The sequence below is a fragment of the Manacus vitellinus genome, unplaced genomic scaffold, assembly GCF_001715985.3.
Source record: "Manacus vitellinus isolate BGI_N305 unplaced genomic scaffold, ASM171598v3 scaffold_10_pilon, whole genome shotgun sequence".
In the NCBI taxonomy this organism is placed as follows: Eukaryota; Metazoa; Chordata; class Aves; order Passeriformes; family Pipridae; genus Manacus; species Manacus vitellinus.
In genome coordinates, this window is record NW_021938838.1 from 8,015,728 (window position 1) to 8,042,765 (window position 27,038).

The 27,038-nt window shown below is 61.3% G+C and overlaps 2 protein-coding genes across 6 annotated transcripts in view; one reads left to right on the forward strand and one right to left on the reverse strand.

Annotated features, from left to right (window-relative positions):
- Positions 1 to 119: 119 nt before the first annotated feature.
- CTU2 (cytosolic thiouridylase subunit 2) lies at positions 120 to 3,625 on the forward strand. 5 transcript variants are annotated; one of them, XM_029965061.1, is made up of 14 exons: positions 120 to 192; positions 655 to 733; positions 812 to 871; positions 947 to 1,007; positions 1,448 to 1,557; positions 1,646 to 1,935; positions 2,011 to 2,146; positions 2,250 to 2,381; positions 2,477 to 2,568; positions 2,653 to 2,744; positions 2,832 to 2,907; positions 3,008 to 3,074; positions 3,151 to 3,209; positions 3,291 to 3,419. In XM_029965061.1, the coding sequence occupies exons 1-14, from the start codon at positions 134 to 136 to the stop codon at positions 3,340 to 3,342; spliced, it is 1,365 nt and encodes a 454-aa protein (XP_029820921.1). In that variant the 5' UTR covers positions 120 to 133; the 3' UTR covers positions 3,343 to 3,419. The 5 variants fall into 5 exon arrangements, with proteins under 5 accessions (XP_029820921.1, XP_029820920.1, XP_029820912.1 ...); XM_029965060.1 differs by lacking the exons at positions 120 to 192; positions 2,832 to 2,907 and having other exon boundaries at positions 349 to 733; positions 3,291 to 3,624; XM_029965052.1 differs by lacking the exons at positions 120 to 192; positions 2,832 to 2,907 and having other exon boundaries at positions 349 to 733; positions 955 to 1,007; positions 3,291 to 3,624.
- The window catches only part of PIEZO1 (piezo type mechanosensitive ion channel component 1), a 25,396-nt gene continuing 1,937 nt past the window's right edge, over positions 3,580 to 27,038 (reverse strand). The window contains 50 exon segments of the mRNA XM_029965526.1: positions 3,580 to 4,336; positions 4,443 to 4,635; positions 5,126 to 5,205; positions 5,292 to 5,414; positions 5,492 to 5,550; positions 5,552 to 5,665; positions 5,749 to 5,841; positions 5,928 to 6,116; positions 6,221 to 6,368; positions 6,445 to 6,603; positions 6,738 to 6,952; positions 7,040 to 7,187; positions 7,281 to 7,750; positions 7,963 to 8,151; positions 8,230 to 8,488; positions 8,576 to 8,946; positions 9,026 to 9,198; positions 9,286 to 9,375; positions 9,652 to 9,739; positions 9,823 to 9,923; positions 10,344 to 10,415; positions 10,617 to 10,705; positions 10,837 to 10,926; positions 11,004 to 11,172; positions 11,259 to 11,355; positions 11,459 to 11,702; positions 12,135 to 12,288; positions 12,867 to 12,965; positions 13,078 to 13,282; positions 13,362 to 13,532; positions 13,593 to 13,817; positions 14,077 to 14,202; positions 14,299 to 14,475; positions 14,547 to 14,704; positions 15,408 to 15,475; positions 15,549 to 15,728; positions 15,926 to 16,074; positions 16,149 to 16,327; positions 16,446 to 16,554; positions 16,629 to 16,889; positions 16,981 to 17,072; positions 17,154 to 17,232; positions 17,340 to 17,537; positions 17,708 to 17,873; positions 18,003 to 18,216; positions 18,744 to 18,879; positions 19,730 to 19,889; positions 19,979 to 20,021; positions 20,355 to 20,477; positions 21,489 to 21,668. Coding sequence (XP_029821386.1) covers positions 4,090 to 4,336; positions 4,443 to 4,635; positions 5,126 to 5,205; positions 5,292 to 5,414; positions 5,492 to 5,550; positions 5,552 to 5,665; positions 5,749 to 5,841; positions 5,928 to 6,116; positions 6,221 to 6,368; positions 6,445 to 6,603; positions 6,738 to 6,952; positions 7,040 to 7,187; positions 7,281 to 7,750; positions 7,963 to 8,151; positions 8,230 to 8,488; positions 8,576 to 8,946; positions 9,026 to 9,198; positions 9,286 to 9,375; positions 9,652 to 9,739; positions 9,823 to 9,923; positions 10,344 to 10,415; positions 10,617 to 10,705; positions 10,837 to 10,926; positions 11,004 to 11,172; positions 11,259 to 11,355; positions 11,459 to 11,702; positions 12,135 to 12,288; positions 12,867 to 12,965; positions 13,078 to 13,282; positions 13,362 to 13,532; positions 13,593 to 13,817; positions 14,077 to 14,202; positions 14,299 to 14,475; positions 14,547 to 14,704; positions 15,408 to 15,475; positions 15,549 to 15,728; positions 15,926 to 16,074; positions 16,149 to 16,327; positions 16,446 to 16,554; positions 16,629 to 16,889; positions 16,981 to 17,072; positions 17,154 to 17,232; positions 17,340 to 17,537; positions 17,708 to 17,873; positions 18,003 to 18,216; positions 18,744 to 18,879; positions 19,730 to 19,889; positions 19,979 to 20,021; positions 20,355 to 20,477; positions 21,489 to 21,668 — 7,922 coding nt within the window. The 3' untranslated portion in view covers positions 3,580 to 4,089.

The following is a 27,038-nucleotide window of genomic DNA, read 5'->3' on the forward strand; positions in this document are numbered from 1 at the left end:
TAATGCCCGGTAGCCCCTCGTGCTGCCCTGGGACTGGGACCGCCGCCCCCCCGCTCGGTACCGCCCCCGGGGGGGGTCGAGTCCCGGTGTCCCCGGTGACTGGTCGTGTCCCCACAGCCACCCCCGAACCTGCATGAAGTGCGGGCAGGGCACGGCCGCCCTCATCATCCGCGTCGGGGACCCCTTCTGCCGGTGAGGGATCGGACGGGGACAGTGGGATGGGGGACATCAGGCTGGGGGGTATTGGGTGTTCGGGATGTTTGGGCTTGGGGACACCGGGACTTGGGGATATTGGGACATCAGGGCTTGGGGACTTTGGGGTTTGGGGACATTAAGCCTTGGGGACATTGAGTCTTGAGGATGTGGGAAATTGGAGACATTGGGTCTTGGGAACATGGGAGCCTGGAGATGTTGTGTCTCATGGACCTTTGTTTCTGGGACATTGGGTCTCAGGGAAGTGGGGGCTTGGGGACATGGGGTCTCTGAGGCATCAAGTCTCAGGGACGTTTGGTGTCTGGGATGTTGGGACTTGTGGACATGGGATCTCTGAGACATTGGTCTCAGGAAAAAGGCTGGGAGTGGGGGACTTGAGGACGTTGGGGCTCAGGGACATGGGGCCTGGGGGCAGTGGAACAAACTCAGGGGTTCCCACAGCGGCTGCTTCCGTGAGTACTTCGTGCACAAATTCCGTGCAATGCTGGGCAAGAACCGTGTCATCTTCCCGGGAGAGAAGGTACCAGGGGTGGGGGAATGCAGAGGGGGGACCCAGTGGTGGCACCAGGGCCGGTGACTGTCCTTGCTGTTCTCGCAGGTGCTGCTGGCGCTGTCGGGGGGCTCAGCCTCCAGTGCCATGGTCCGGCAGGTGCAGGAGGTGAGAGGGGGGCTCGGGAGGGGTCAGTGGGGGGGGCCAAGCTCACCCACCCTGCTCACCCTGTGCCTCTGACAGGGGCTCAGCCGGGAGGCGGCCAAGAGGCTCCGCTTCATCCCCGGCCTTGTCTACGTTGAGGGTAAGGATGAGCCCTACTACCTGCTCCGTGTCCAACTGCCCATTCCCAGACCTGTTCCCAGCCCATTCCTGGCCCTGCTGCATGCTCAGTGTCCAACTGCCCATTCCCTGTCCTGCTACCTGCTCTCAGCTCTGCTTCCCCTTCCCTTCCCCTGTGTCTGTTCCCTGCCTCACTGCCTGCTCCTTACCCTATTTCCGGCCCCACTGCCTGCTCCCAGCCCCAGTGCCTGCTCCCTGCCCCATTCCCAGCCCCACTCCCCCCTCCCTGCTCCACTACCTGCTCCCAGCATAGGATCCCACTGCACCATGCCAGACCCAGGGTGCTGCCACCCAGCCCAGCAAGGCTGTGGCACCCTGGGTTGTCCTCCTGGCCCCATGGGTGTGGTGGGTGCCCCCTCCTCACCGTGACAGTGGCCCTGGCACTGCCCACCTGCCTTCCAGAGGGAGCTGTGCGCAGGCAGAGCCCAGAGCAGCGGGAGCAGACCCTGGCCCACATGGAGACCCTGCTGCGGGCCACTGGCTTCCCCTACCACGTGATCCACCTGGAGGAGGTATTGAGGTGACATGGGGACAGGCGCTGAGGTGAGGGGACACAGCTGGACACCCCAACTTCCCCCTGTATCTATTTCTGCCCCACAGGCACTGGAGCTGCCCCCATCCATCTTACAGCCGGGGCCAGAGCAGTCCAGCAAGTCCGGCCCATCTGGCCCCTCCTACAAGGAGGCTGTGGACAGCTTTATCCAGCAGAAGCGACAGGAGGGGGAGGGGGACAGTGCCACCTCTCTGCCTGGCCATAGCACCCAGGACATGCCAGTGGGACCCCCATACACTCCCCGCCTACCTGACACTGCCCAAACCCAGGAGCTGCTTCGGATCTTCGAGGCCGTGGAGACAGCAACAGCACGGGAGGAGCTGCTGCAGATGCTGCGGTGAGGGGCTGATCCTGCCCGGCTCCAGCACCAGCGTGGCATGGCGGCTCTGAACCGGTGTCACCTCATCCCCAGGACCCACCTCATCCTGCAGATGGCCCGGAGCAGGGGCTACTCCAAGGTGATGACGGGCGAGACCTGCACCCGCGTGGCCATCAAGCTCCTCACCAACCTGTCGCTGGGCCGTGGTGCCTTCCTTGCCGTCGACACGGTGAGCTGGGGACAGTCACCTGCACCCGAGGGGTGACATGATTCCATGGAGGGTATCCAAGGCTTGGTGGTGGCACAGTCCCCTGGCAGCCACACACCCACAGGGCTTCACGGACAAGCGTCACGGCGATGTGATGGTGGTGCGGCCCATGCGGGACTACACGGCCAAGGAGATCGCCTTCTACAACCACTTCTTCAACATCCCCACCGTCATTGTGCCACCCCTCTTCACCAAGGTAGGGGTGGCCCGTGTTGGGGATCCCAAGCTGTGTCTCCATGGTGGGGACAAACCTCCCAGTCTTGCCCCTACCCTCTCCACTTGCCCCCACAGCGCCGGGAGAAGCCCAGCATCCACCACCTGATCGAGCGCTTCCTCCTGGGGCTGCAGGAGGATTTCCCCTCCACCATCAGCACTGTTTACCGGTACAGGGACCTCCATGTGGAGGTACAGTGGGGTGGGGGGAGTGAGTGGGGGATTGGGGTGCACTCACCCTGTGTTGGCTGCAGGACAGGGGAGAAGCTGAGCCCAGACCCAGCCAAGGCCAGCAGCGAGTCCCAGCGCTGCCTCCTCTGCCTCTGTGGCCTGGACATTGAGGGAGGTGAGTGGGTTGGGCATGGGGGGCTCAGAGGATTTGGGGAGCAGCTGTGCACCCCACAATTGCCCCCCTGCCCTCTGGCTCTTGCAGAGGAGGAGTTGGCCCTGGAGCCCACACTGATCTGGGAGGAGCTGGAGCCAGTGGGGAATGGGTGCTGCCAGCAGGGGTGAGCATGTGGGCAGGGGGGATTCCAGCATTCCATACCCCCTCCGAGGCCACCCCAGTGGCACCAATGAGTGTCCCTGTCCTTGTCGCTGTTCCCACAGGGCTGAGAGCAAAGCTGCCTATATTCCACTACTGTGCTACAGTTGCCGCCTCACCTTCAAGGAGCTGGTGAGGCTTTTGAGGTGCAGTGGGGTGGTTCTCCATGGGGATGGGGATCTCCAGCCTCACCACTCGTCTCTTGCAGGGCCCCCTCACCACACTGCCACCGTACATGCGTGCTGAGGCCCAGCGCAGGATCCACAGGTAAGGGGGGTGGGAGTCCCCTCCCCACTAGCTCAGCCCCCAATGCCATGTCCATCCATCCAGTGTGTCCATCCCTTGCAGTGCAGAGATGGAGCAGCAGACACAGGAGAACCAGGAGCGCAGCAAGAGCTGAAGGGGTTGGGAACAGTGGGGGACACAGACTCCCGTCCCTCAGTGGCACCTCTGGGGCAGGTGCCAGAGCTTGGTGGGGACCCCTGGCACCCATTTCTGCTCCAGCCAAGGGCAGGGAGAGCCCCCACCCCCCCATTTACTGGGGGCCAGGAGTGCTGGTAACCCCAGGGTAGCATGTCCCTGGTCCCCCCACCCTCCCTGCCCCAGCTACCTGTCAGCCAGGGAGGCCTCAAGTTTGTTTTATTCAATATCTATATAAATAAACCATTTGAATTAATAAAAAACAAAAACAAACTCGAAGTCAACAAGTGTCTAAAGTCCAACTGGGGTTGCCAGAACCCCTCCCCCCTGGAGGGGCCATAACTCAGGACCCCCATCCTGGAGATGGGGGGGCTATTGCTTTTGAGTTCAACCTGGTTCTGGAACAGGGTTGGGGACAACAAGGGAGAGGGTACAGGCTGGCTCCTGACTTCCCCATCCCCCCCTGGCAGCCAGGGGCACCCAGGGGGTGGGGGGACCACCTGCTATCCCCCTCCCTGGGAAGGCACAACGTGGTCTGTGCAGGTGGAACAGCTTCAAAACAACGTAAGAAAAACATCCAGAAAAACATGCTCCCTCAAAGCGAGCGGCCAGAACCCCACATCCCACCGCCTCCTGGGGCAGGATGCGGCCCCAGCTTTGGAGGGGCTGGTTAAGGCATTGGCGGTGATGCCCCTGTGAGGGGGGGGGCTGGAGCCCCTTCCCCTTATTACTTCTCCCGTGTCCACTTGATCATGGTCTCGGGCGAGCGGTAGAGGAAGATGAGCTTGGCGTAGAGCTCTTCCTCCAGCTCCAGCTCGCCCGTCTCCCGCACCAGGAAAATATCCTGGCACAGCTTCAGGATCCGATCCACACACGGCAGCTCCTCGAACATGATGGAGTGAGAGATCTCACTGAAGAACCCCCGCACGAACTTCCCGATCACCAGCACGATGGACACGTACAGCCCCATGACCCTGCAAGGGGGACACACATCCTGTATCCCTGAATCCCACCATCCCTTCCCTTCATGCCCCACCCGGTGGTTGGAGCCCCCCAACACCCTCTGCCCCCTTCACGTACCCATAGCCAGCCAGGAAGCCCAGGCTCGGGGGGCTGACTTTGTCGTTGAAGATGATCATGGGCAGGATGTTGCCATCCTCGGGGGGGGCGTCTTTTAGCCGCAGCACCCACCACTCCACAAAGTTGTCGCTCCCTCGGCCCCTGCGCTCCCGTTTCAGCTGCACCTCCACATCCAGGTAGCTGTCGTGGCCATCTGGGGGGGTGACACCATCAGGGCACAGCCTGGCTGCTGTGCTCTCAAGGATGAGTTTTTGGGGGAGGACATGGTGGGACTCATGTCCTCCCCATCTTCAAGGAGGTGGCACCATCAGCGACCAGCACAGCTGCTGGTGTGTCCCCAGTGCTGACTTTTATTGGGAGGGGGAAATAGTGGGACTCATGTCCTCCCCATCTGCAGGGCAGTTGGCACCATCAGGGCACAGCATGGCCACTAGTGGGCACCCAGTGATGATTTTTTCAGTGGAGGGACTTGGTGGGACCCATGCCCTCCCTGTCTGCAGGGAGTGGCACTATCAGGGCAGAGCACAACTGCTGGTGGGCACCCAATGATGAATTTTTTTAGGGCGAGGGCACACTGGGACTCATGTCCTCCCTGTCTTCAAGGGGATGGCACCATCAGGGCACTGTACAGCAGCTGGTATGCCCCAGTGCTGATTCTTTTGGGGGGTCATGGTGGGACCTACCTGGCAGGAGCTGCTCGACAGGTTCGGCGTCAACATCGTTGGGCGCCCGGACGTATTTGGGGAATAGGTTGGCCACTTCGCTGCAAGAAAGTGGGGTGAGGAGGGGGGTTACACCATCCTGCCAAGCATGGGGGTCTGGTTCCCCCCCTCCTCAGGGGACACTCACACGGGGGCATCCCGGGTGCCCTCCAGCAGCTGGGCCAGCTGCAGGCGCTCGGGTGCACCGGGCACCAGGTCGGTGCTGTGCTTGTCAAAGGCGGTCTCCACCGTGCCCCCCTTGCCCAGATCCCTGTGGACAGTAGAGACTGAGCGTGTGTAGGGGGGATGCAGGCAGGGCTGGACCCCCCCTTGCCGTGCCAGCAGTACCTCTGGAAGGACCAGGAGAAGCGGACGGTGATGTCGGAGGAGCTATTCAGCAGCTCCTGCCCGCATCTGCTCGCGGCTGGGGGGGCTGACGCTCCAGAGTGAGCCCGAGCTGCCCTCGATGTGGACGGTCACGATGTCCTCGTAGCCGTAGAGGGTGATGAACTGCATAGCCACCTGCCGTGGGGGGGACACAGCTCAGCCCCACCATGGCATCTGCCAGCCCCCCAGGCAGGTTTTGGGATGGGGGGAGGATTTACCGGGTCATGGTCGAAATGCCGGGTGAGGTCTTCGTAGTCATCGGGGGTGAAGGGCTTAATGGATTGCTGCTGGGCGCTCATGGTGAACAGTGGCTAGGGGGGACAGGGGGCCATGAGCAGGGCAGGGGACCCCAGTGTCTCATCAGGGGACCCCCAGCACACCCCCTACGTATCCTCACCTCATACCCCCCCAGCTGGAGGGTGACAGTGACGTCAATGGGGTGGTTGACAATGCCCACCACGGAGCGCACCAGCGACATGAAGAGCAGGGGGAACCAGATGATGCACACGAGGAAGAGGATGATGAGGCCCCCCATGCCATACTTCACAACCTTCTTCTTCTTCTGCCCCTTGGGCTGGGGGTATTTCTGGGATGGGCAGGAGACAGCACACAGTGTTGAGAAGGTGCAGGGGGACCCCAAAGAACAAGAGGCTTAGTGGGGGGCCCTTCCTGGCACAGGGGGGACTGTACCTTCTCAGTCTCACGGCTGCACTTGATGATGAAGATGTTGGCATAGATGTCCTCCACACACATCCAGTTGGAGAGAGACAGCGTGGTGTCCGTCCAGACCCAGTCCATCACAGCGCGCAGCTCCACCAGGAAGGGCACAAGGCGAAATCTGGGGGGGACACAGGGAGGGGAGGTGGTATGGCACCCTTGGGGTGCCTGGACGTCCACGCAGCCCTGTGCCGTACCCCTGGAAGAGGAAGAGGTTGAGGTAGTTGTATTTCTTGGTAAGGAAGTTGCCCAGGATGCGGGTGGGGTAACCGCAGCGGATCTGGTAGGCCGACAGCGCAAAGTAGATGCACTTCACGAAGTACCATAGCTGGGCCACCATGTTGAGGTTGAACAACCTGCAGGAGGGACATGTCACCCCTCAGCCACCTGTCCGGCCAGCCTGGGCCACCGTGTGGGCTCAGGGACACAAAGGTGCCACCCAAGGACTACACTGTGCCATGGCAGGGCATCCTTAGGGGATTCTCAGTACCTTTCAGTGACCGCTGGCACAATAAAGAACATCCAGACGTGGATGCCAAAGACCAGGACGACCTGGAATATGAGCTTGCCCAGCACAGTTTTGCGGAGGTAGAGCGCGCGGTCGATGATCATGGTGGTGAACTGGAAGAGCAGCATGACCAGGAAAGCCTGCGGCACTTGGTTTTCTGACAGCGAGGAGGTGATGTCGGTGGCCGCCGTGTGTTTCTGAGATCAGGAGAGGTCAGCATATGGTCAGGCCTCACCCTGCAGTGGGGGCTTGCCGGTCAGTGCCCTGCAGGACCCCTTGCTCACCCCGAAGGCCCAGAAGCCAAAGACGATGATGATGAAGTCGACCACGTCGACCAGGAACATGAAGGCGTAGACATCGGTGGCCGCGCGGTTCTCGGTGTGCAGAATGTCCTTGAAGAATTTGCGCACCGGCTGGTACATGCTCTGTGCTCTGCAGGGGACAGGGGACACAGGGGACACAGGGAATGGTTGACAGGGGCTGCACCCCACATCCCCCACCCTAACCAGTGCCACTGGCACTCACGTGGTGAGGAAGAAGCACTTGACCCACAATCCAAATGCGTTCAGCTTCCTCTGAGCATGGCTCTCTTCTGCCTCTCCCGTCTTCTCCCCAACCCCTGGAAGTGAGGCTAAGCACACAGAACAGTTAGGGTCCAGCAGGGCCCTACTGTGGCGGTGCCAGCCTTGCCACCCTTGTGAGAGCAGGGAACTGGTGCTCCCTCTCTCTGGTGTATTCCTCCCCTGAGCCGTCTTCTTCCTGCAGCGGAGCTCCATGGCCTCACTCCCCTCTTCCTGCTCCATGGCATCACCCTCCGACTCCGATCTCATGTTTGAGTCTGGTGCTCCTGGCTCTTCTGAAGCCTCCATCCCTTCCTCAGACACCATCAGCGATGGGGGCGCTGCTTCCTCCCACTTCTCCTCTTCCTCTGCCCACTTCGCCTCCATCTTCATCTTGGATAAGGAGTCCTCATCATAGTCCCACAACCCATAGCCCTGTGGAAGGACATGGTCAGGGGGATGGGGGTCCTGATGTCCCCCAGCCCCACGCACCTCATCCCCCACCCACAGCATCAATTCCCAAAAAGCAATGGTGGGAAACCACAACAGAGACACCAAGCACCCACTGGTTCTCTTCAGAGCTCCCAGGACCACCTCCAGCTCCCACAAAACGCCCACCCACACGTTGCCCATGCCTCAGAGCTCACCTGCAGCAGGGAGCGATGGAAAAAGAGGGCCAGGAGCTGGAAGAGGTCATACTTGAGGTAGCGGGTGCTCTTCTCCAAGCCCAGGATGCGTGGTGGGAAGAAGGGCTTGCCCTCATTGCGCAGCAGTATGGTGTAGCTGTTCCAGGGGAAGAACCCGAACTGGAAGAGGTATTTCACCAGCAGCATCACCTATGGGGATGCTGGGGTCAGTGGGTGGCAGTGGGGGGCCGGGTGGCACCATCCCCTCACCGGTCACCCCCTGCCCACCTCAGTGAAGATGATGGCAGTCATCCAGAAGCGCTTGGTGGGCCGGGGGATGGAGAGCATGGCCCAGAGGAAGATGAGGATGGGCAGAAAGAGGGAGATGATGGAGGCGGACACTATGTTGTTGAGGATGATGATGAAGTAGCAGACCAGCTCAGAGTGGGCGGTCACACAGTGGTACCCAGCCAGGAGCAGCTTCAGGAACCGGTTGTGGGACTGATAGAAAAGCTCTGCCTCCTTCAATGGTGGAGTGATTGGCTTCCTGCAGGGTGCAGCAAACAGGCTGAGCCATCCCTGCCGCCCGCCAGCCCCGTCCCCACTGTCCCCACTGTCCCCACATCCCCTGTACCTGATCAGGAGGAGCTCACCGGCCGTCCTCCTGCGGTTCAGGAGCACGGACAGGCGCTGCCGAGACCCAGCCACATCCTCTTGGGACCCCTCAGACATCACCTGCTCCTGGCTGCCCTCAGGGGGTGCGAGCCCCGCTGTCTGCGGCACTGCCAACTGCTCCCTTGGGGAGTCTCTCTGCGCCTGCCTGGCAGCAGCGCCGTTTTGGGAGTCTGTAGTCAAAGACCTGTGTGGGCTCAGCTCCTCTGGGGGCCCCTCTGGGGGCCCCTCAGGCGGCTGCTCTGGCGTCTGCTCCGGCGTCTGCTCTGGCATCTGCTCCAGTGGCTGCTCCATGTACATTTCATCCAGGATCTCCTCGTTCATCTTCTGTCCCTGCAGTGGGCAGGGGGTTAGTGCCACCGCAAGGCTGCCACCTCCCCGCCCCGTGCCCTGGTGTCCCCCCTGTGCTCACAGAGGCCAGCCGCACAGCAATCCTATATCTCTCCACATATAGGATATTGAACATGTCCAGGTATTCCCGGGTGCAGTCCTCCATCCACTGCGTCAGCCCGTCCACCACGGCCTGGCACAGCAGCCACAGGAACCGCAGCATGTTCAGTGCCCGATGCAACACATTGCTCTGCTCTGCCAGGGCAAAAAGAGGGGTGGAGCATCACTCGGTGTCCACTCAGACCACCCAGCATGCCCCTGCTCTGCAGTCCTGCTGCCCACCTGCAGACAGACCAGAACCTGTCACAGTCACTTCCTCCTCATGCTCAGGCTCTTCAGCTTCCAACTCTGCCTCTCTCCTTCCACGGTCTCCTGCAAGGGTCAGACCCCCAGGGAAGGGGTAGCAGTGACTTAACAGAAGATAGACATAATTTTTGGGCCTCTCCCATTCATCATCCCACCTCTTGTTCCCCTACATCCACCTCAAAAAACAGTGTGGGCACCAAAGAAACTGCACAGCTTGTGCTCAACCCCATGGTAGCCATCAGAGAGTCCACACACACACTGGGAGCCCCACTGCCAGGACAAACAGCGGGCACCAGGCAGGGCTCTGGCCCCTCCAGCCCTCTTTTGGGGTGTCAGACCCACCTGCAGCACTCTCAGCACGGGGTTGCTCTCGCCGTTCCTGCTGCCGGAGCACTGTCTTGGTGTTGGTTGTCATGGCCTGGTGGATGAGCTGGAGGGGGGACAGGGGCCATCAGCACCCTGTGGGCATGGCCAGCATCCCCAACCCCACCACAGCCCCCCAGCCTTGCCCACCTGGAAGGGGCCCTGCCTCCCCGACTGCAACTCCTCTGGCACCTCCTCCTCCTCCTCCTCGCTGTCCGACTCAAAGAGGTAGTATTCCCCAGAATGCAGCACTGCCGGGGTTGCATGGGGTGTCACGGCGTGGCCATGCTATGGCAGGGGTGTCACACCCAGGCTGGCCCTGTGGCCATGTTGCAGGGCTCCCTGCCCAGCACTGAGCTGAGGACACCCCTGGGGGGGACCCCAAGTGGGGATATAACCAACTCAACTGCCACATCCCCAAGGCGGGACCCCTCCGTCACCAGCATTTGGAGGTGACTCCAAACCCAGCCTGGCACCCCCAGTCCAACACCCTGTTAGTAATGGGGAGCAGAGGAGTCGTGGTTAGGGGTACACACACGGGGACAGGGGACATGCAGGGTGTCACCTTGCCCAAAGCACTGCCACCACCGCTCCCCACGGGTGTTAGTGGTCCCGGCAGGGGGACCTCACCGAGGTTATGGCCCCGTTATGGCCCCGTGCCAGGGCAGTACCTCCGGCGTGGTCTAACCCTGGCCGCCACCACCGCTCCCTCTGCCAGAACGGGTCCGCCGGGGCACGGGGTGCTGTGGGATGGCAGATGGAGGGCTGAGAACAGCCACGCTCGATGCACCCACCCCAGGTGTGGGGGGGAAGCCGAGGGACAGGGAGAGGGTCACCACAATGCTCCATGAGGCTCCACCAGGATGGGTGTCAGCGATGGGTCACAGTCCCCCTGTGTGCCCAGAGAGGGGTTGGGGACACAGGAGGGACCCCCTGGCTCTCACCTGTCCCAGCCTCATCCTGTTCCTCAGTGATGCTACGGGACAGCTGCTCCTGCCGGTACTTGTCCTGCTTGGCTCGGATCCGCTCCATCCTGGAGGCAGAGGATGCTGTGGAGCCTGCTGTCCAAACTCCCCCCAGAGGCACCCCCACATACACAGAGGTGCCCCAAAGCATTGGTGGCTGCAGGGAAGGGGGTCCCAGTGCCCCCCAAAAGCCACTCACTGCCGCTTCAGCTGGGCCAGCGACTTCCTCTCGGCTCTTCGGTGGGCGTGCAGGTTCTTTGCGATGCTGGCCTGGAACAGCACAACACCCCTGTGGGGACAGGGACGGTGGGAGGGTCAGAGGGGTACTTTGGCACCTACAGGGACCCTCCAGGACCCCAGCACCACCTGGAAGGCTGCAGGGTAGAGGCCCTGAGGTCCCACAGGATGTGCACGTAGTAGCTGCTGAGGAAAATACGCCGCTGGACCAGTAGGAAGAAGAAGCAGATGCTATCCAAGATGATTCCTGCCTCCTCCACGGGCAGTGAGCAGTCAAGGTCCTTGCCCATCTCCTTGGCTGACAGGTAGAGGTGCAGGCAGGTCAGGCAGCAGCCCAAACCCACACCCCCAAGGCCACTAGACCCCCCCAGACCAGCAGCTCACGGTCATAGTAGCCCGTGACGGTGCAGACGAGGCTGAAGAGCTGGATCACCCAGCAGAAGTTGTTCTGCATCTGATGCACAAAGACGCAGGAGAGGAGCTGCAGGGAGAGAGGGCCCACGTGGGGTTTGTCACCACCTGTCCCCTCCCCAGGGGACACCCCAGGTGACTCCAAGGAGCCCACAGCAGAGGCAACGACTCACCGACAGCATGTTTTTGGAGATGATGACTGTGATGTTGTAGAGGATGAGGCAGTCCCAGACCACCAGGCGGGGTCGGGTCGGCTTGCACAGCATGGCCGTGCCAAAGAGGAGGAGGTAGAAGCAGGCCAGCAGGTAGCCGAGGCCAAAGAGGCTGATGCGGTTGGACCCGGTGATGAAGATCACCACCAGCACGAACCAGAAGAGATGGCGAAAGATCACCACCTTCACCATGTCCAGGTAGCACCTGCGGGATGGGGCACTCAGAGCACAGGCTCTGTCCCCTCCATGCTTCAGCCATGGGGTGGTCGTGTCCCAGCACTGGGGCAAGGGCTTCCCTGCCCCAAGGGGGTCCCAGTCTCATCCTAGGAGATCCCAGCCCAGCAGCTCCTACTGCCTGACGGTCCCATCCATCCTGTCCATACCCTAAGGAGCCCCATTTCAGGGTGGAGGTCCCATCCTGGTGGCAGCCTCATTCTGTCCATACCCCAAAGGGTCTCATCCCAGGGGAGCATCCCATCCCGGAAGGGTCCCATCTTGTCCATACCCCAAAAGGTCCCATCCCAGGGGAGGTCCTATCCTGTCTATACCCCAAGGGGTCCCATCCCAGGGTGAGTTCTCATTTCCAGCCCACAAGGGTTGCCACCCCGGGTTGGGGTGCTGTGCCGCAGGCACCCACCGGCAGAGGAGAAAGTTCTCCTGGGGGTTGTAGGGGTCCTTCTCGTGGTCGAACCGCTCCTCGTTGTCGCCTGCTGCATCCTGCCAAGCCTTAGAGCGCTCGGCCTCGAACACGCGCCACTGCTGCGCCGCGCACAGCAGCAGCAAGAAGTCGTCTGTGGGCACACGGCTCAGGCTGGGGGGCTCCCCAGAATGCTGGCACCCACCAAGCTCCTCCTCAAGGAATGGGGCACCCCAGGCCACTCCTCCCCAGGACTTGGGGTTCATTGTCTTCCCCATGCCGGTGTGGTTTTCCCCAGGCTCTGCCCCCTCTGAGGTGTGGCTTGAATCCAACTCCTCACATAGGGGTGTGGAGCTCTCCAGGCCCCTCCTTCTCTCCAAAAGAGCGTGTGGCTCCAACACACTCCTCCCCAAAAGGGACACGGATCTCCCATAGCTCCCATAGATCTCCCATCTCCCATAGCTCCTCCCAAATGGGGGTGGGTACTGTTTAAGCCCCACCTCCAAGGGGGGCAGACTCTTCAAGGTCCTCACACCCTTACTGCCTGTTCTTCCACCTCCTGGAAGCAGGATGGGACCCCTATAGTGGCTGGGGGTGCTCCAGGGGCACTGGGGTGCCAACGGCTGGTGTAGGGGGACAGGGCACCCTGCAGGCAGGGGGCTGCCAGGACTGGAGTAGGGTGACAGGGCAATCCACACGCAGAAGATTCCCAAAGGCTGGGGGGATACTCACTGATGAGATTGGTGGCTTTGGGGGGCATGACGAAGTCAGGCAGGTAGAGCCACTTGATGAGCGCCGAGTTCATGGGGACATTCCATCGCCATGGATAGTCTGAGGGGCAGCAGGAACACCCATGCCAGCCACCTCCTCCAACCCCTTCACAGGCTCCCCACACATGGACCACACCTCCCTGAGCCCCAGAAAGGCCCCCTGTGCCCCTTACCCCTGCAGAGGGCGGGTGGCATGCCCACGCACAGCAGGTACTGGTAGAGGAAGAAGATGACGAGGAAGAGGCAGTACTTGGGCCAGAGGCGGGCGATGGCTGCCCGGCGCCGCAGTGTCATCATGACCACAAGCCAACAGCCGTGCAGGATCACCAGGAAGTTCATCCGCTGCCCGATTACGGTCACCATCATCAGGAAGCAGATCTGGGGGGCAAGGGGGTGCAGAGGCTCAGCACCGGGGTGCAGTGAGCAGTGGGACCCCCCCACAGTGCCCTGCTCCCACCTCCAAGCCAAACTTGTAGTAGAAGTAGTTGACTAAGTATTTGGCACATGAGACGAGGTTCCGGTCGCGGTCTAATTTCTTGTCCGTGTTGGTGTTCCTGCCTGTGTCCTTCTCCCTGTCCGTGTCCCTGCCCGTGTCCCTGTCTGTGTCCATGTCCATGTCCCTGTCCATGTCCCTGTCCATGTCCCTGCCCATGTTCGTGTCCCTGCCCATGTCAGTGTCCCTGCCCATGTCAGTGTCCCTGTCCATGTCCCTGCCCATGTCCGTGTCCCTATCTGTGTCCCCGCCTGTGTCCGTGTCCCTGCCCGTGTTCGTGTCCGTGTCCTTGTTCTCATTTGGCTCCGGGAAGATGGTCTCAGTGATGGGAATCGTCTCATGGTGCTGCACACGGTGGTACTGCTGGCGCCGGTACACCACTGCCTCGAACACCAGCAGCAGCAGCACCTGGAGGTGGTTCTGGGGGAAGAGGGAATGTTCAGGACCATGGCGTGACACCAGGCATCCCCCCCCCAGCCGGTCCTCCTAAAAGGGGATGTTTGGGACTGTGACATGAAGGCAGTCATCCCCTTAGGTGGTCCTCCCAGAGGGAATGCTCAGGGCCACAGTGTGCCACCAAGAATCCCCCCAGGTGGTCCCCACGGAAGGGATGCTCAAGACCATGGCATCACACCAGGCATCCCCCCCCAGGCAGTCCCCACAATGTCCTCGTGCCCACCTTGACATATCCGAGGTGGGGGAACCCCTTCCGGACACCAAACCAGTTGGCAGGATCCACGGGGCCACGGTACAGTGTGGAGTTGCTCATCTCCTCCCGACTCAGGTTGGTGGCATTGAGCAGGGGCTGCAAATGGGAGCACCCCGGGTATCAGACCCCACCTCCAGCAAGGAAACCTCCTTGTGCTGCCACAAGCACCCCAAGAACCAGCACCCGGGGCACCTGAGTGCAGTTGCTGGAGTACTCGCGGGGCTCAACGATCTCAAGCTGGTAGAGCATCTTGCAGACGATGATGACGCAGGTCCAGACGGTGGAGAGGCACGAGGCCATGCGGCGGAAGCGGCAGTAGGGCATGGCGAGGGTCCACAGCAGCACCAGCAGGAAGTTCATCACCGAGACCTGGGGCAGTGGCCATGTCAGCACCCTGGGGTGCCAGGCCGAGCCCCCCAGCCCAGCACCTTGAGTGGTACCTCCTCCAGGGCCACCCAGACGGTGTAAAGAGCCACCAGCTTGAGGATGTGCAGCTCCAGCAGACGCCTCACAAAGACCTCCACGCGAGTCAGCATGTTCGAGAAGGTCTGGCCCAGCACGGCCAGGCGCTCCAGAACCAGCTTCCATTTGTTGGTTGCTGTGGGGACACGAACCCTCGTGGACACCCCCACAGCCACTCAAGCCCAGAGGACACCCCAACCCATCCCTCTATCCTTCCTCGCTGGCAGAACATCCCAATCCATTCCCACAATTCCTATACTTGGAACACACTCCAATGCTGCATCCTCCAGCCAGTTCCTGGCTCAGAGGACATCCCTGTATCCTTCCAGACTTGGAGGAGACCCCCATAAATCCCTGCACCCCCCAACTCCCATCCTGGCTTGCAGATCACCCTAATCCATCCCCATACCCTCCCAGCTCCTTTCTGGCTTGGAGGATGCCCCAACCTATCTGTGCTTCCCTCCTGCCCCATCCTGGTTTGCAGGACACCTCCATACCCTCCCAGCCCCTTCCTAGCTCAGAGGACATCCCAGTCCATCCTCATACCCTCCCAGACTTGAAGGAGATCCCAGTCCATCCTCATATACTCCTAGCTTCTTCCTGACTTGGAGGATGCTCCAATCCATTCTCACATTCCTCCTAGCCTCTTCCTGTCTCAGAAGACACCCCAATCTGTCCCCATACCCTGCAAGCCTGTTCCTGGCTTGGAGGATTCCTCAATCCATCTCTGTACACTCCCACACTTGGATGTCATCCTAAATCCATCTCCCTACCCTCCCAGCTTCTTCCTGTCTTGGAGAACACCCCTTCCCACCCTGTCCCCCACCCCTGCCCTGTACCCAGTGACTCCCTGGAGATGCTGGTCCTGGCACCCTCGGAATCAGCCGCAGCCCGTGCCTTCGTCAGCCTGCAGGAAGGAGGGCTCAGAGCAGAGACAGAGGGCTTGGGGTGCAGGGGTGTCACCCAGCAGAGGGTCCTACCCAGGGATGGAGAAGATTGACACACTGGGCTTGTGAGCATGCTGCAGGTCGGTGATGTACATGAAGGGCCCGTGGAAGTAATGGAGCTGGAGGATGCAGGCCAGGAGGAAGAAGCCCAGGATGAGGATGTTGTAGAAGAGCTCGGAGACACTGAACTGCTCCAAGCCCATGTCCTTCAGCCTGGATGAGGAAGGGAGGGTCAACACGGGGCTTCATCCATCCCACCCTGCACAGGCATCAAGCCCCCAGTGTCAGGGTTCAACCTCAGCCTGCTCCATGCCTCAGTTTCCCCATGTGCAACCCATCCCTTAGCCATGCCCTGGTGCCACCACAGGGCTGGTGCCAGCAGGGATCCCATGGTGGTCAGGGACACTCACTGGTTATCAGTGAGGCCTGTCAGGTTCCTCCAGTACATGGGGAAGTCCTCAAACTGATAGGTGTAGCTGGCGATGAGCACCAGCATGGTGTATGCCACCACCAGCCACCAGAAGCCCTTCAGCACCTTGCGCCACAGGCTGTAGTACACCTGCAGGGACAGGGACATCAGTGGGGCCACCCTGGGGCTGGCCATGGGCCCCCAGGGGTCCCCAGTCCCCCTACCTGGAAGAGGATGAGGCAGAGGAGGAAGAGGAGCATGTAGACAATCTTGTAGACGACAAGGCGGCCGATGAAGCTCACTACAATGAACATGCCGCCACAGACACAGATCCAGAACTTGGCAAAGAAATTCAGCAGCACAGACCCCAGCGTCTGCAGCATGTTCCGTGCATGGTTGACTTCTGCAGGACATGGAGGGGACTGCAGGAGCCGGGCGGGGGGCACCTCTGTCCCCCCCATACCTGTGGCTGCCCAGCCTGGCATGGCGGCCCTCCGTGGGGTGACACCAGGAGGCCTCACCTGACTCTGAGAGGGACATCTTCGGGACCTTGGTGGTCAAGGGCCTCTTTAGCACCTTCTCCTCAATGAACTGCCGCAGCAGTGGCCAGAAGGGGAGGATGAGCAGGAGCTGTGGGGACAGGCGGTGAGCAGCGACAGCTGGGCACTGGCAGGGACAGGGACTGGGGACAGCACCGTGCTTACCTTAGCCCCCAGGACAAAGAAGGGATGTCTGTGGTGCATCAGCCCCAGCTGATGAAGACTCATGAAGCCAGCATAGGTGGGCAGCTCATGGACCAGGTCCATGGACCACACGTAGTTCAGGCTGCACAGAGCAATGCCGTAGAGGAGAATGAAGGGCGAGCAGAGCATGGCAAAGTTCCGGCGGTCCCGCACCGTCCAGATGAGGCATGACCACAGCAGCAGCACAAAGGTCAGCCAGCTGTGGTAGGTGATGCTCCACACCTGCGGGCAGGAAGGATGCAGGCTCAGCCCAGGAGGTGCCTTCCATGTCCATGTCCCCTCCCCATGTCCGTATCCCCTCCCAGTCCGTTACCAGCATGGAGATGAGGGCACAGATGTAGCTCTGTCTCATGATGAAAAAGGTCAGGATGCGCAGGGGCAGCCACTCCACTGTACGCTTCGTGCCTGGCATGGGGAAAGGGACCATGAAGGACCCCTGGCTGCAAGCAGGGTCTGGGGAGGGGGAGGTTGTGGGGTCAGGCTTACATTGTTGGGAGTTCATGACGTGGACTGTGCAGTTCTCAGTGTCAACGTTCGGCCCCTCAGAGCCAGAGGGCAACATGGGCTGGGGGGCAGAGAGAGCTCAGAGCCCACCCTGCACCTCCAGAGCACCACACACCCAGTCCCTGCCAGCTTGGGCATTGCTGGAGGGGTACAGCCCCCCAGACCCACCTCGGTGACCTCAGCCATGCCGCTGGTGTCCCCAGCAACACCACCCGTGTCCTCAGCCGTGCCACCAGTGAGCTCAGCAATGCCACCAGTGTCCTCAGCCACGCTGTCAGTGTCCTCAGCCATGCTGCCAGTGTCCCTGGGCCAGTTCCCCAGCTCCATCTGCACCCTGGCCGGCAGCTCTGGCAACGACATGGCTCTCTGCAAGGAGTAGGTGCCAGCTCAGGGCACCCCATTGCCATCCCCCTGCCAAGGCACCCCACATGCAGGCACCCCACTGCCCCCCAACTCCCCTCCAGTGTCAGGGCTGGGGCAGTCACAGCAGGACATGCTGGGCATTATCAGCATCACGGGTACGGGGTCCAGCTCACCGAGGAGTACCGCCGGCGCAGCTTCACCACGGTGGCCGCAGCGTAGCAGAGCAGGAGCAGGATGCCGGGGTTGGCGTAGACAGGCCAGGGGTGGCTGGTGTTGAGCTCCAGGGTGTTGGTCTGGGAGCAGTTGTGGTAAAGGATGATGTCCTTGAAGCCAAACAGTCTGTGGGGACAGAGAAGGCGGCCTTACCCCCCACCATGAGCCAGGGTCCTGTCTCGGCACTGGCATAGCACATGGCTCAACCAGGGTGGCACAGGGACTCATGGCACAGCTCCCTCCCCATGGACTCACCGCGCCCAGATGGTGGAAGGCGGGAAGATGCTCTGGACAAAGGGTGTCTGGTAGACATAGAGGCAGAGGAGGTGGCTGGAGCTGTAGACCCCGACAAGGACGTAGAGGATGTTGAAGGCCTGGCGGCTGGTGGGGAGGTGACAGGCCCACCACAGGCATAGCCCCAAGAAGAACAGGTAGTAGATGCTGGAGGAGGCGGAGGGCAGGGTGATCCCTGGGGAGCAGTGCCCCATGGGCAGTCAGTGCACAGCCCAGCATCCCCCTGGACCAAGCAGCATCCCACTGGGCTGAGCATCTCCCCTTGGACCAAGCATCCTCCCACCTTGGATCAAGCATCCACTCACCCTGGACCAAGCATCTCCTCCCTCCTGGACTGAGCTTTCCCTCTTGGATTGTAAATCTTTCCCACTTGGACTGTGCATCCTCCCTCCTTGGACCACGTATCTCTCCCTCAGAGCAAGCATCCCTCTGTCCATGGACCGAGCTTTCCCCCTTGGACTGAATATCCTTCCCCCATGGACCAAGCATCCCTCCCCCTAAGACCGAGTATCACAACCCTCTTGCACTGAGTGTCCCCACTTCGGACCAAGTATCCCTCCCCTGGACCAAGCTCTCCCCTCTGGACAGAGCATCTTCTCCCCCTTGCACACACATCCCCCCCTTGGACTGCATATCCCCCCCAGCAGCACATCCATGGAGGACCCCCACCTCACCACATGCCCCCCCCCATCCTGCACCCACCTGCCAAGGCCAGCAGCAGGTTGGCCAGTACCTTCCCGGCCTCCCAGAGCAGCCAGTGAGCCTTACGCAACAGCCGTTTGCCCAGCGGCCGGGCTGCGTGAGCCGCGCATCTGTGCCGACTCGTATTCACTTCCCTCTGCAAGGCAAGGGTGGTGTGAGCTCCAGGACCTGATCCTAGGATGTTCCTCAGTTTCCCCACTAGAGGGAAGGCAGGGGAGGGGTGGCCGGGAGGGCAGGCACAGTGCCCAGCACCTGGCCGTGTTTATCTCATCAGCCGCCTGGAAAGCGCCTCCAAAGGGCGACTGTTTTTCTTGGCACTGGGACCCAGGTTCCCAGCACTGAGCTTTTTTCCAGCCTGCCTCCCGTGCTGGCCAGAGCCTCACAGCAAAGGCATCCATGCTCCGGTTACAGCTTGCACGGCCAGAGCCAGGCACCATAGCCTGGAGCAGCAAGAGCACCCCAAAATGGGGCAGAGCACCCAAGGGTGTTCACTGCGCTGAGGGGGGGCCATTGGGGTTGTGTTCATCTGTGTGACCTTGAGCGCCTGGGTGCCACGAGCACAGCATCCCTGTGACCTGCTGGCATTGCCAGGCAGGGCTGGCACAGCACAGCACCCAGCCCTGCACTAGCGAGCTCAAGCTGGGTGCCAGCACCCCATAACTGCCCATCCCACAGTCACAGCTGTTTGGTGCAATCCCTACGGCAACACTGGAGCAAACACGGGCACTCCTCCACAGCTGAGTCATCCCAGCCCATACAAGGTGCCATGATGGCTGAGCCTTCACCGTGGCCAAACCTGCCCCAAACTGGGTCCCCAGCCACCAGGGATGCCCCCATGCCAAGCCCCCGTGTCCCAGGCTGTGCCCAGGGGAAGAGTCAGGGACCAGCTGCTGTGCCCCAGGGAGGAGACAGGGACCAGGGATCAGCCACGGGGAGGCTGGTGGAAGCCATTGGGATGTCCCAGTGGCACCGGGGTTGACTCTCACCAGCTCAGGGAAGCCCAGGAACTCCAGTCTCTGGCTGTAGGAGGCAGGGTAGGTCTTGGGCATGAGGCGGCACAGGCACAAGGAGATGATTGAGATCAGCAGGATGCCAACATCAGGTGCCACAAGACGCACCACGTTGGGAATGTCGCTCGAATACAGCCTGGGGGGGGAGAGTGGAGCAGGGGAGGGCTCAGAGGTGGCACCCCCCCATTGCCAACCCTCAGGTGCCCACCACCGGGGTACCCTTACCTTGTAACCCCAATGTGCTCAAAAAGGACCTCCCAGGAGCTGCCTGCAGGGAAGAAGGGAGGGGCACTGAGACCCTGCGTGGGCAGGCTCCAAGCCCACCCAGAGCACCCACCCCATGGGGAGAACACCTCACATCCATGGGGGTGCAGGTCAGGGTCTGTGCCCAGTGCAGTGGGCACTCAGCAGGTCCCTTGGAATGGCACAGGATGTGCCCAGAGCTGGGCACACGTATGGGACCCTGCAGAGTCTCATCAGCCCCTGAGCACCCAGCAGGATGGGGTCCCACATGTCACCAGCTCGAGGGTTCAGCCCCAGAGCACCACGGGGAGCAGAGGTATGGGTGGCTGAGGGTGGGCACAGGCATCCCCGTACTCACAGTTGGGCTCCCGCAGCCAATTCCAAGCAGGAATTGTGTACAGGCCTATCTGGAAAACCAAGTGGGCAAGGATGAAGAGGCTGCTGGTTGCCAGCAGACATTTGAGGATGCATCCAGCATGACCTGCAAGACATGGGCAACCCGTCACACATGGCCTGAGGCAGCCCCAGGGACACCAGTATCCCCAGTGGAGACCCAGCACCCTCGGGAAGAGCTGGTAAGAGTGCACTGTGCCCAGAGATGCCAGGGGTCTGCCCCAGGGACAGGGTCCCACCAGGGCTTTGACCACCTCACCATGTACCCAACACAGCCCAAGAGCACTCTGAGAGCATTACTGGGGAAACTGAGGCATGGGGTGGTGCAGGGAGCCAAAGCCCAGGGCCACCCTCCCTCCTCTGTCCCTGCAGCACCCAGCTGGCACCGGGCACTTCCCTGGCCCCGCTGTACAGGGACCACATTCAGATGCAGTCAGCATCCCCTTTCCTGGTGAAAGGTCCTATTAGGGGGCTCCAGAGGGTCCCCCACACTCTGAGTCCTGTCAGACCTTCCACCAGCTGCAGTCATGCCCCCATCCCACCCGGCTCCCTGGGCCATGTGCCCATTTTCCTGACCGTGGGCAGGCAGTGAGCCCACTACAGCTGTGAGCCGGCCGGGGGCGGCCCCGGGCCAACAGCTTTCCCTCCCGCCTGTTTTTTCCTGTAAATCCAGGCGAAGGCTTTCGGCAGCACCGGGATCCAGGGCCGTGCGAGCCCATGAAATATTCAGAGGGCAAAGCTTTTAGCTGTGGCCGTGCCAGGCGCTGGGGGCAGGTGTTAGAGCCTGGCACGGTGGGGATACGGGCACCCAGTGCCCACCTGCACCCACCGTGACACGTCCCCCGGGCAGAGGGGCTGCTCATGGTGTGCCCACCTGGCAGGCACTGCCCAGCCCTGAGGTTTTTAGGTTAATAAGGCTCCAAACTGGCCATTTCAGGAGGGCTATTAATAGCCACACTGGGTTATAATTAACGGAGTGAGGCTCCATGCAGAGAAACCACAGGGCAGGAGGGCAGGTGCCCGCTGGAGGGGGGCTGACAGGCCCCCTGCTGCCCACCCCATCCTGCTCACTCCTTGCACCCCATGATGAGCCACTTACCTGTGGCAGAGCCCCGTTTGGGTCCTGAGAACCAGGGTAGGATCAGCAGAAAGAGCAGGTACACCAGGGAGAAGACATTGAAGCGGAAAATGCAGGCTGGGGGCAGAGGGATAGGGTTAGGGATAGGGATGCAATGTGGGGAGGGTTCCCTGCTGCACCCCCCTGCTGCACCCCCCTGCCCTGGGGATCCCCAAAAGAGAGTCAGCCCAAAATAGCAGGTGATTCTGGGGTAATTCCAGGTAGGACAGGGGGTCAAGTTCCCCCCAGGGATGCTGATGGGAAAAGAGGGACACAGGCTGGGTCACTCCCGGTGACCCACATGGGTAGCCACAGAGAGGGGGGACACCAAAAGTCCCAAATACGTGGGGACTAAATCCATGACCAAAACCTGCTGCGTTTCCACATCATTCCCACAAAACCACACTTTAAAGGGACCCCTGCGGCCAGGCTGGGACCCACATCCATGACACCCCCCCCCCCAGGGCTGGCACAGCCCTTCACCTGCACCCAGCCCCACTCTGGGTGTGCCACCAGCTCAGCACCTTCCCCCTCACTTATTTTTAGACCTAAATTACAGCTTGTTTGGAGGAATGAAACCGTCGGAGGAGCTGGGTAGAGCCAGCGCCCTGCGGAGCTGCCGCCAGCGACAGGAACAGGGATGGGGACAGGGATAGCACAGAGGGGACATGGTGGGGCAGCTGCCACCCCGGCTGGGACAGAGCGTTCCTGTCACTGTATGAACAGTGACAGACACCAGCACATGCACCAGCATGAGCTGGGAGCATCCACAGGGCAAGCACAAGGCCACGGTGATGGGCACCCACCAAATGAGTGCCTGGCTGGAGAGGGGGAGAGTCATGGGGGGCTGAGCTATGTCACTGTGCCCCTGCTCCAGGCAGTCCCAGGGCATCCCTCAATCCCCTGTCCCACAAACCACAGGGACACATCCCTGCGCTCCCACCCAGCAGCAGATGAACCCCACTCTGGGTAGGGAAATCCCTCTGAAACAGCCCAGGGAGGGGACAGTCACAGGGAACTAGTGCTGGGGACCGACTCTGAGCAGCCAGGGCAAGGACCTGCTCCCCTTGGCACCTCACTTGGGGAGGGCCCAGAGGACAGTCCCTGGTCTGTGAGGCTGGAGGGGTGAGGGGAGGCCGGCTGGGCGCCAGGGACGTGCTCAGCGCCACAGCCCGGCACGGCCCTTCCTGTGTTTACGAGGTTTCAGTGGGACAACACATCCTGAGGTGGGGAACAGCACCACTGGGGGGAACATGGTGCAGCCCCCTGTGAGCTGCCCAGCACCCCAGGGCATCCTCAGAGGGTGCAGGGGCAGTGGGAGGGAGCACCCAGGAATGCACCCAGGGCACGTCCCACGCAGCACCTAGTGGGGCTAAAACTGGTCCCTGTTCCTGCAATGGGGTCTCCATCTGTCCCCAGTGCCAGGAGGTGCAGCCAGACCACAAGTAGGGTTGGGGGGCACAGGAAGCCCAGGGTGGGGGGGCACCACGACCATCACCCACCAGCCACCTCCCCACGGTGACCCCAGGACGCGTCACCTCCTGCAGGCTGCTGAGGGTTGCTGGCTGTGTTTCGGCACACCATGATCTCATGGAGCAAATATTCCCCTTCCCGCGCCAACGGGGCCGAGAGGAGCCTTCCCGGCACGGGGGCGAGACGCTGCTCCAGCTTCCGTGGGAGCCAGTCAGGCCCCGCTTGGCCACTGGTGCCCCCATCCCAGCACCCACCCACCCTAGTGTCCACCTTTTGGGTGAACCAGCCCCACCGTGAGCCCCCAGCCCAGCCATGGACACATCACAGGTGCTGGCAGCACAGAGGGCACCACAGAGCCCTGCTGGCATTGCTGGGGGTCCCACAGAGAACAGGGATTGTGGGCTCCGTGGGGAGATCCACAGGCATTGCTGAGCACCAGGGGAGCACACATATGCTGACCCACTTTTTTGGTGCCACCAGCACCCACGAGCAGTTCACCCTCCACCCCAGCTCAAGGCATCGCCATGACAGCTCCTGGCAGGGTGGCCAGCTTCAACTAGGGATCAAGAATGAAAAAGAGAGGGGAAAACAGGTGGTTACTGTGCCAGCATGGCACAGCCTGGTTTGGGAGCACCCACGGTGCCTAGCTTGGCACTCTCAGAGCTGCACCGGGGCGTGCCGTGCCAGCGGTGCGTGGGTGCTCTGTCCTGCAGTCAGAGGGAACCGGTTCCCCGCAGTGCTGACAGTGGGAAAGTGCCGGTACAGGGAGAAAAACCAGTTTGGCATGTGGGGAGAGTGTGGTGGGGAGAACAAACCTGCCCTCCTGCACCCACCGTCCCCACGAGGAGTGCTGGGTGGGTGGGTGCAGTGCCGTGGCACCCACCATTCCCCTCCCTGTGCAAGCAGCACCCTAACCCACAACACCTCGGGGTCTCACTGGGGCCTGCATCGAGAATATGCCTTATATCCCAAACCAGTTATCCTGGATTGATGCCCCAAATTCCCCCTCGTGACCCCAGGAGCATCCAGATCAGCTCCCATGGAGTTCACCAGCAGCGCTGGCAGCACATCAAATATTAATGATATAAATGAGCTGGGAGGAGGATCAATCACAGAGCCGGGGAGCTGGCTGAGATGTGCCAGGGTTCATCCATGCCAGCCTTTAATTTCCCCCTGGGAGGGGAAGGGGGTCATTGGGAACCCCGGGGATCCATCAACAAGATGGGGGCAGCCAGGAAGAATCGGTGCCAGAGTCTTTCCCATCGCACTGGGAAGGGCAGCTGTGCCAGAGGATTGGGGTTTGTTGTAGCCCCTTCCCTGCAAACCAGGTGCCATCCTGCACCCACCCAGCTTCCAGGATCGATCCATTCTAGAGTGGATGGGGAAGGGGGCTCCCCAGACCCACCCCAGTGCTGGCAGAGCCCCACACACAGCCTTTCACCATCACCGGTGTGCACTGGCGCAGCCGCTGCTCTGTGGGGACCTGCTGCCACTTGCGATTAATTAGAAGAGCTCTTTAATTCCCTGCCCTGCTCATTGACATGAGTCCGTTACCAGCTGCCAGAGCCGAGCAGCTCTGCCAAGCTGCCTCCCAGTTAACCTGCCCCAACTGGGGTGCCCAGGGAGCCTGACAGGGTCTCCGGAGTGTCACTTTGCACCAAGGACCCCACACACTTCACCCACCCGCTGGCTGCAAACCAGAGGCAGGGTGATGAATCCCAGCCACTGAGCCTTTCCCCATCCCAAAATCCCATCAGTCCCAAAGCAGCGAGCTCCTGGGCTGGCAGAGCCAGCCACCAGTATATTCCCAGCCCCAACTCTGTCTTCTCCTTCCGGGAAGAGGGAACAGCCCCACCGGTTCACCCACCGTATCCTGTTTTTGTGGAAAGTTAATCCCAATCCCACCAGCTCCCAGCCCTGCTCCCCAGGGATGCCGCAGGAGATGCCCCAGGCTCCGGGCTGGGTGCCAGTGGGTACCACAGCTGCCAGCCTGGGAAATCCCAGCACCAGCCAGGAGCTTGTGCTATGGGACAGGGAATGTAGTGGCTTGGGTGACAGGTGCCATCCCAGTGCTAGGGGACACTCCCCCATGCCATGGTTGCAGCCCTTGGGACCCCCAGAGCCATGGGTTCAGCACTGGGACACCCGGGCACATATCAGGACCCACATTCCCATCACACAAGGACATTCCCAGATGCCCCATAATACTCCCCACAGGGGCATGAAGGTGTCTGCCATATGGCAGTGCCAAGCAGTGTCCAAACCCTGCTCTCCTCACCCAGGGGGGGCCTCTGCACCCCTGGGGAGCCCCCCACGGTGTCAGCCACCTCAGTGGGACTGTGGGGGGCTCAGTCATGGGGAGATGGGCACCCTGGGCAGGCAGGAGCTGGCCCTGTGCCTCCATCCCATCCCCCTCCACCCGGGGAGGAAGCAGCAGTTATTGCTCTTGGAGACAGTGGTGGCTTTGCTTTTTTTTTTTTACAGAGTTTTTTTTCCCTCCTCTATTTTATTTCCCTTCGTTTTATAAAAAGCACCTGACCGCAGGAGGCAGCTGCCTGCAGCCCACACACCCACTGGCACCCGGCTGGGCACCGGACCCTGCAGCATCCAGGACCCCCAGGGACCCCCCCAGCATCCTGGCTGGGCAAGGGTGGGGCTGTGTCCTCACATCAGGACCCCCAGTTCAGGGGGCACTGCAGCTGCAGGGAGGGGGGCCCACCCTCACCCATTGCTTCTGCCCAAGCACCACTGAACCACAGATCAGCATGGCCAGGACTGTCACCCAGCCTAGGGGTGCCTGGTCCCCCCACCTGTGGGCTGTGCCCCCCCCTCCAATGGCTCCGAACACCCCAGAATCCCACTAGGCAGGATGGAGCCAAGGCGGGGATACAGCCCCTGGCGTGGCTGGGACCCCCACCACAGGGGTCTGTGCCTGTGCCAGCTGTGGGAAGTGGGGGGACTGCCATGGCCACCCCAGGCCACTCCGTGGGGCTCAACTCCTGCCTCTCCAATTGCCCCGAGTTGGCTGGGAGCCGCAAACAAACATCCTCCGGACGTTTGGGAAGAGCCTAATTGCCAGGGAAGGAAGGGCTGCAGGCGGGTCCTGCTCCAGGGCTCTTGCTCCCACCCAGGTGCAGCGGGACAAGCCACATCCCCCCCCCACCCCGTGCCTCAGATTCCCACGGGTGTGAGAGCCCCCAGACCCTGCTGAGTCACCCCATTTTCCCAAGCGGCTGGAGCAGAAGGGAGCCCCCGCCCAAGTGGGGCCCCAAATTTAAACAAGCCACCTACAAGCTCACCAGGGAGACATCAAGACCACCAATATCCCCAGTTGTGGGAGACAGGCTGTCCCCAGCATGTCCTGTGCTGGAGTGGGGTGAAGAGGCAAGCAAGTCTGGCACGATCTGGGGCCAAATCAGCATTATTGGGAAATGAGGGCCCCATGAGAGGCTGTGCCTGGAGGCCACGTGTCACCCTGGGCACCCATGGGATGCACCCGGCAGCTCCTGCGCCCCGGCCCAGCTGTTGCACCCCCTGTCCAGGGAGCACAGCCCCTTCTTCCCAACCCTGTTTGTGGGCTGGGTTATAATTAACCTCCTCACATCCTGCGCGATGCTCTGAGTCACTGCCCCAGCAAACCAAAGAAAAAGCAGCTTTTTCAAGAGTCACTGACTTCCTCTGCCAGCGAGGCTTTGCCCCGTGCCACCGGCACAGCTGGCACCCTAAAACCCAGCCCTGCTGCCCAAAACACAGCCAAGAACAGGGTTGCTCGGTTGTGGGCACATCCCTCTCTCTGGGTGACACTACCCCAAGAGTCATACTAAGGCTACCCCAAAAGCCATGCCAGGACTTCCCAGGGTTCAGACCCCCGGTGTAGGTCGTGTGATCCTTGTGTTGGCGGCAGCCCGACTTAGCCTATGCCAGGCACAAGGAGCCCGTTGAACAATCCTGTTTATAGAGAGGTTTTTCCTTTGCGTCTACGCAAACGGAGAGTCCCCGAAGCGGCTCCGGAGCAGCGGGGGTTCAAAGAGCCGATTCTTGTCCTTCGCGTCCCGGGAC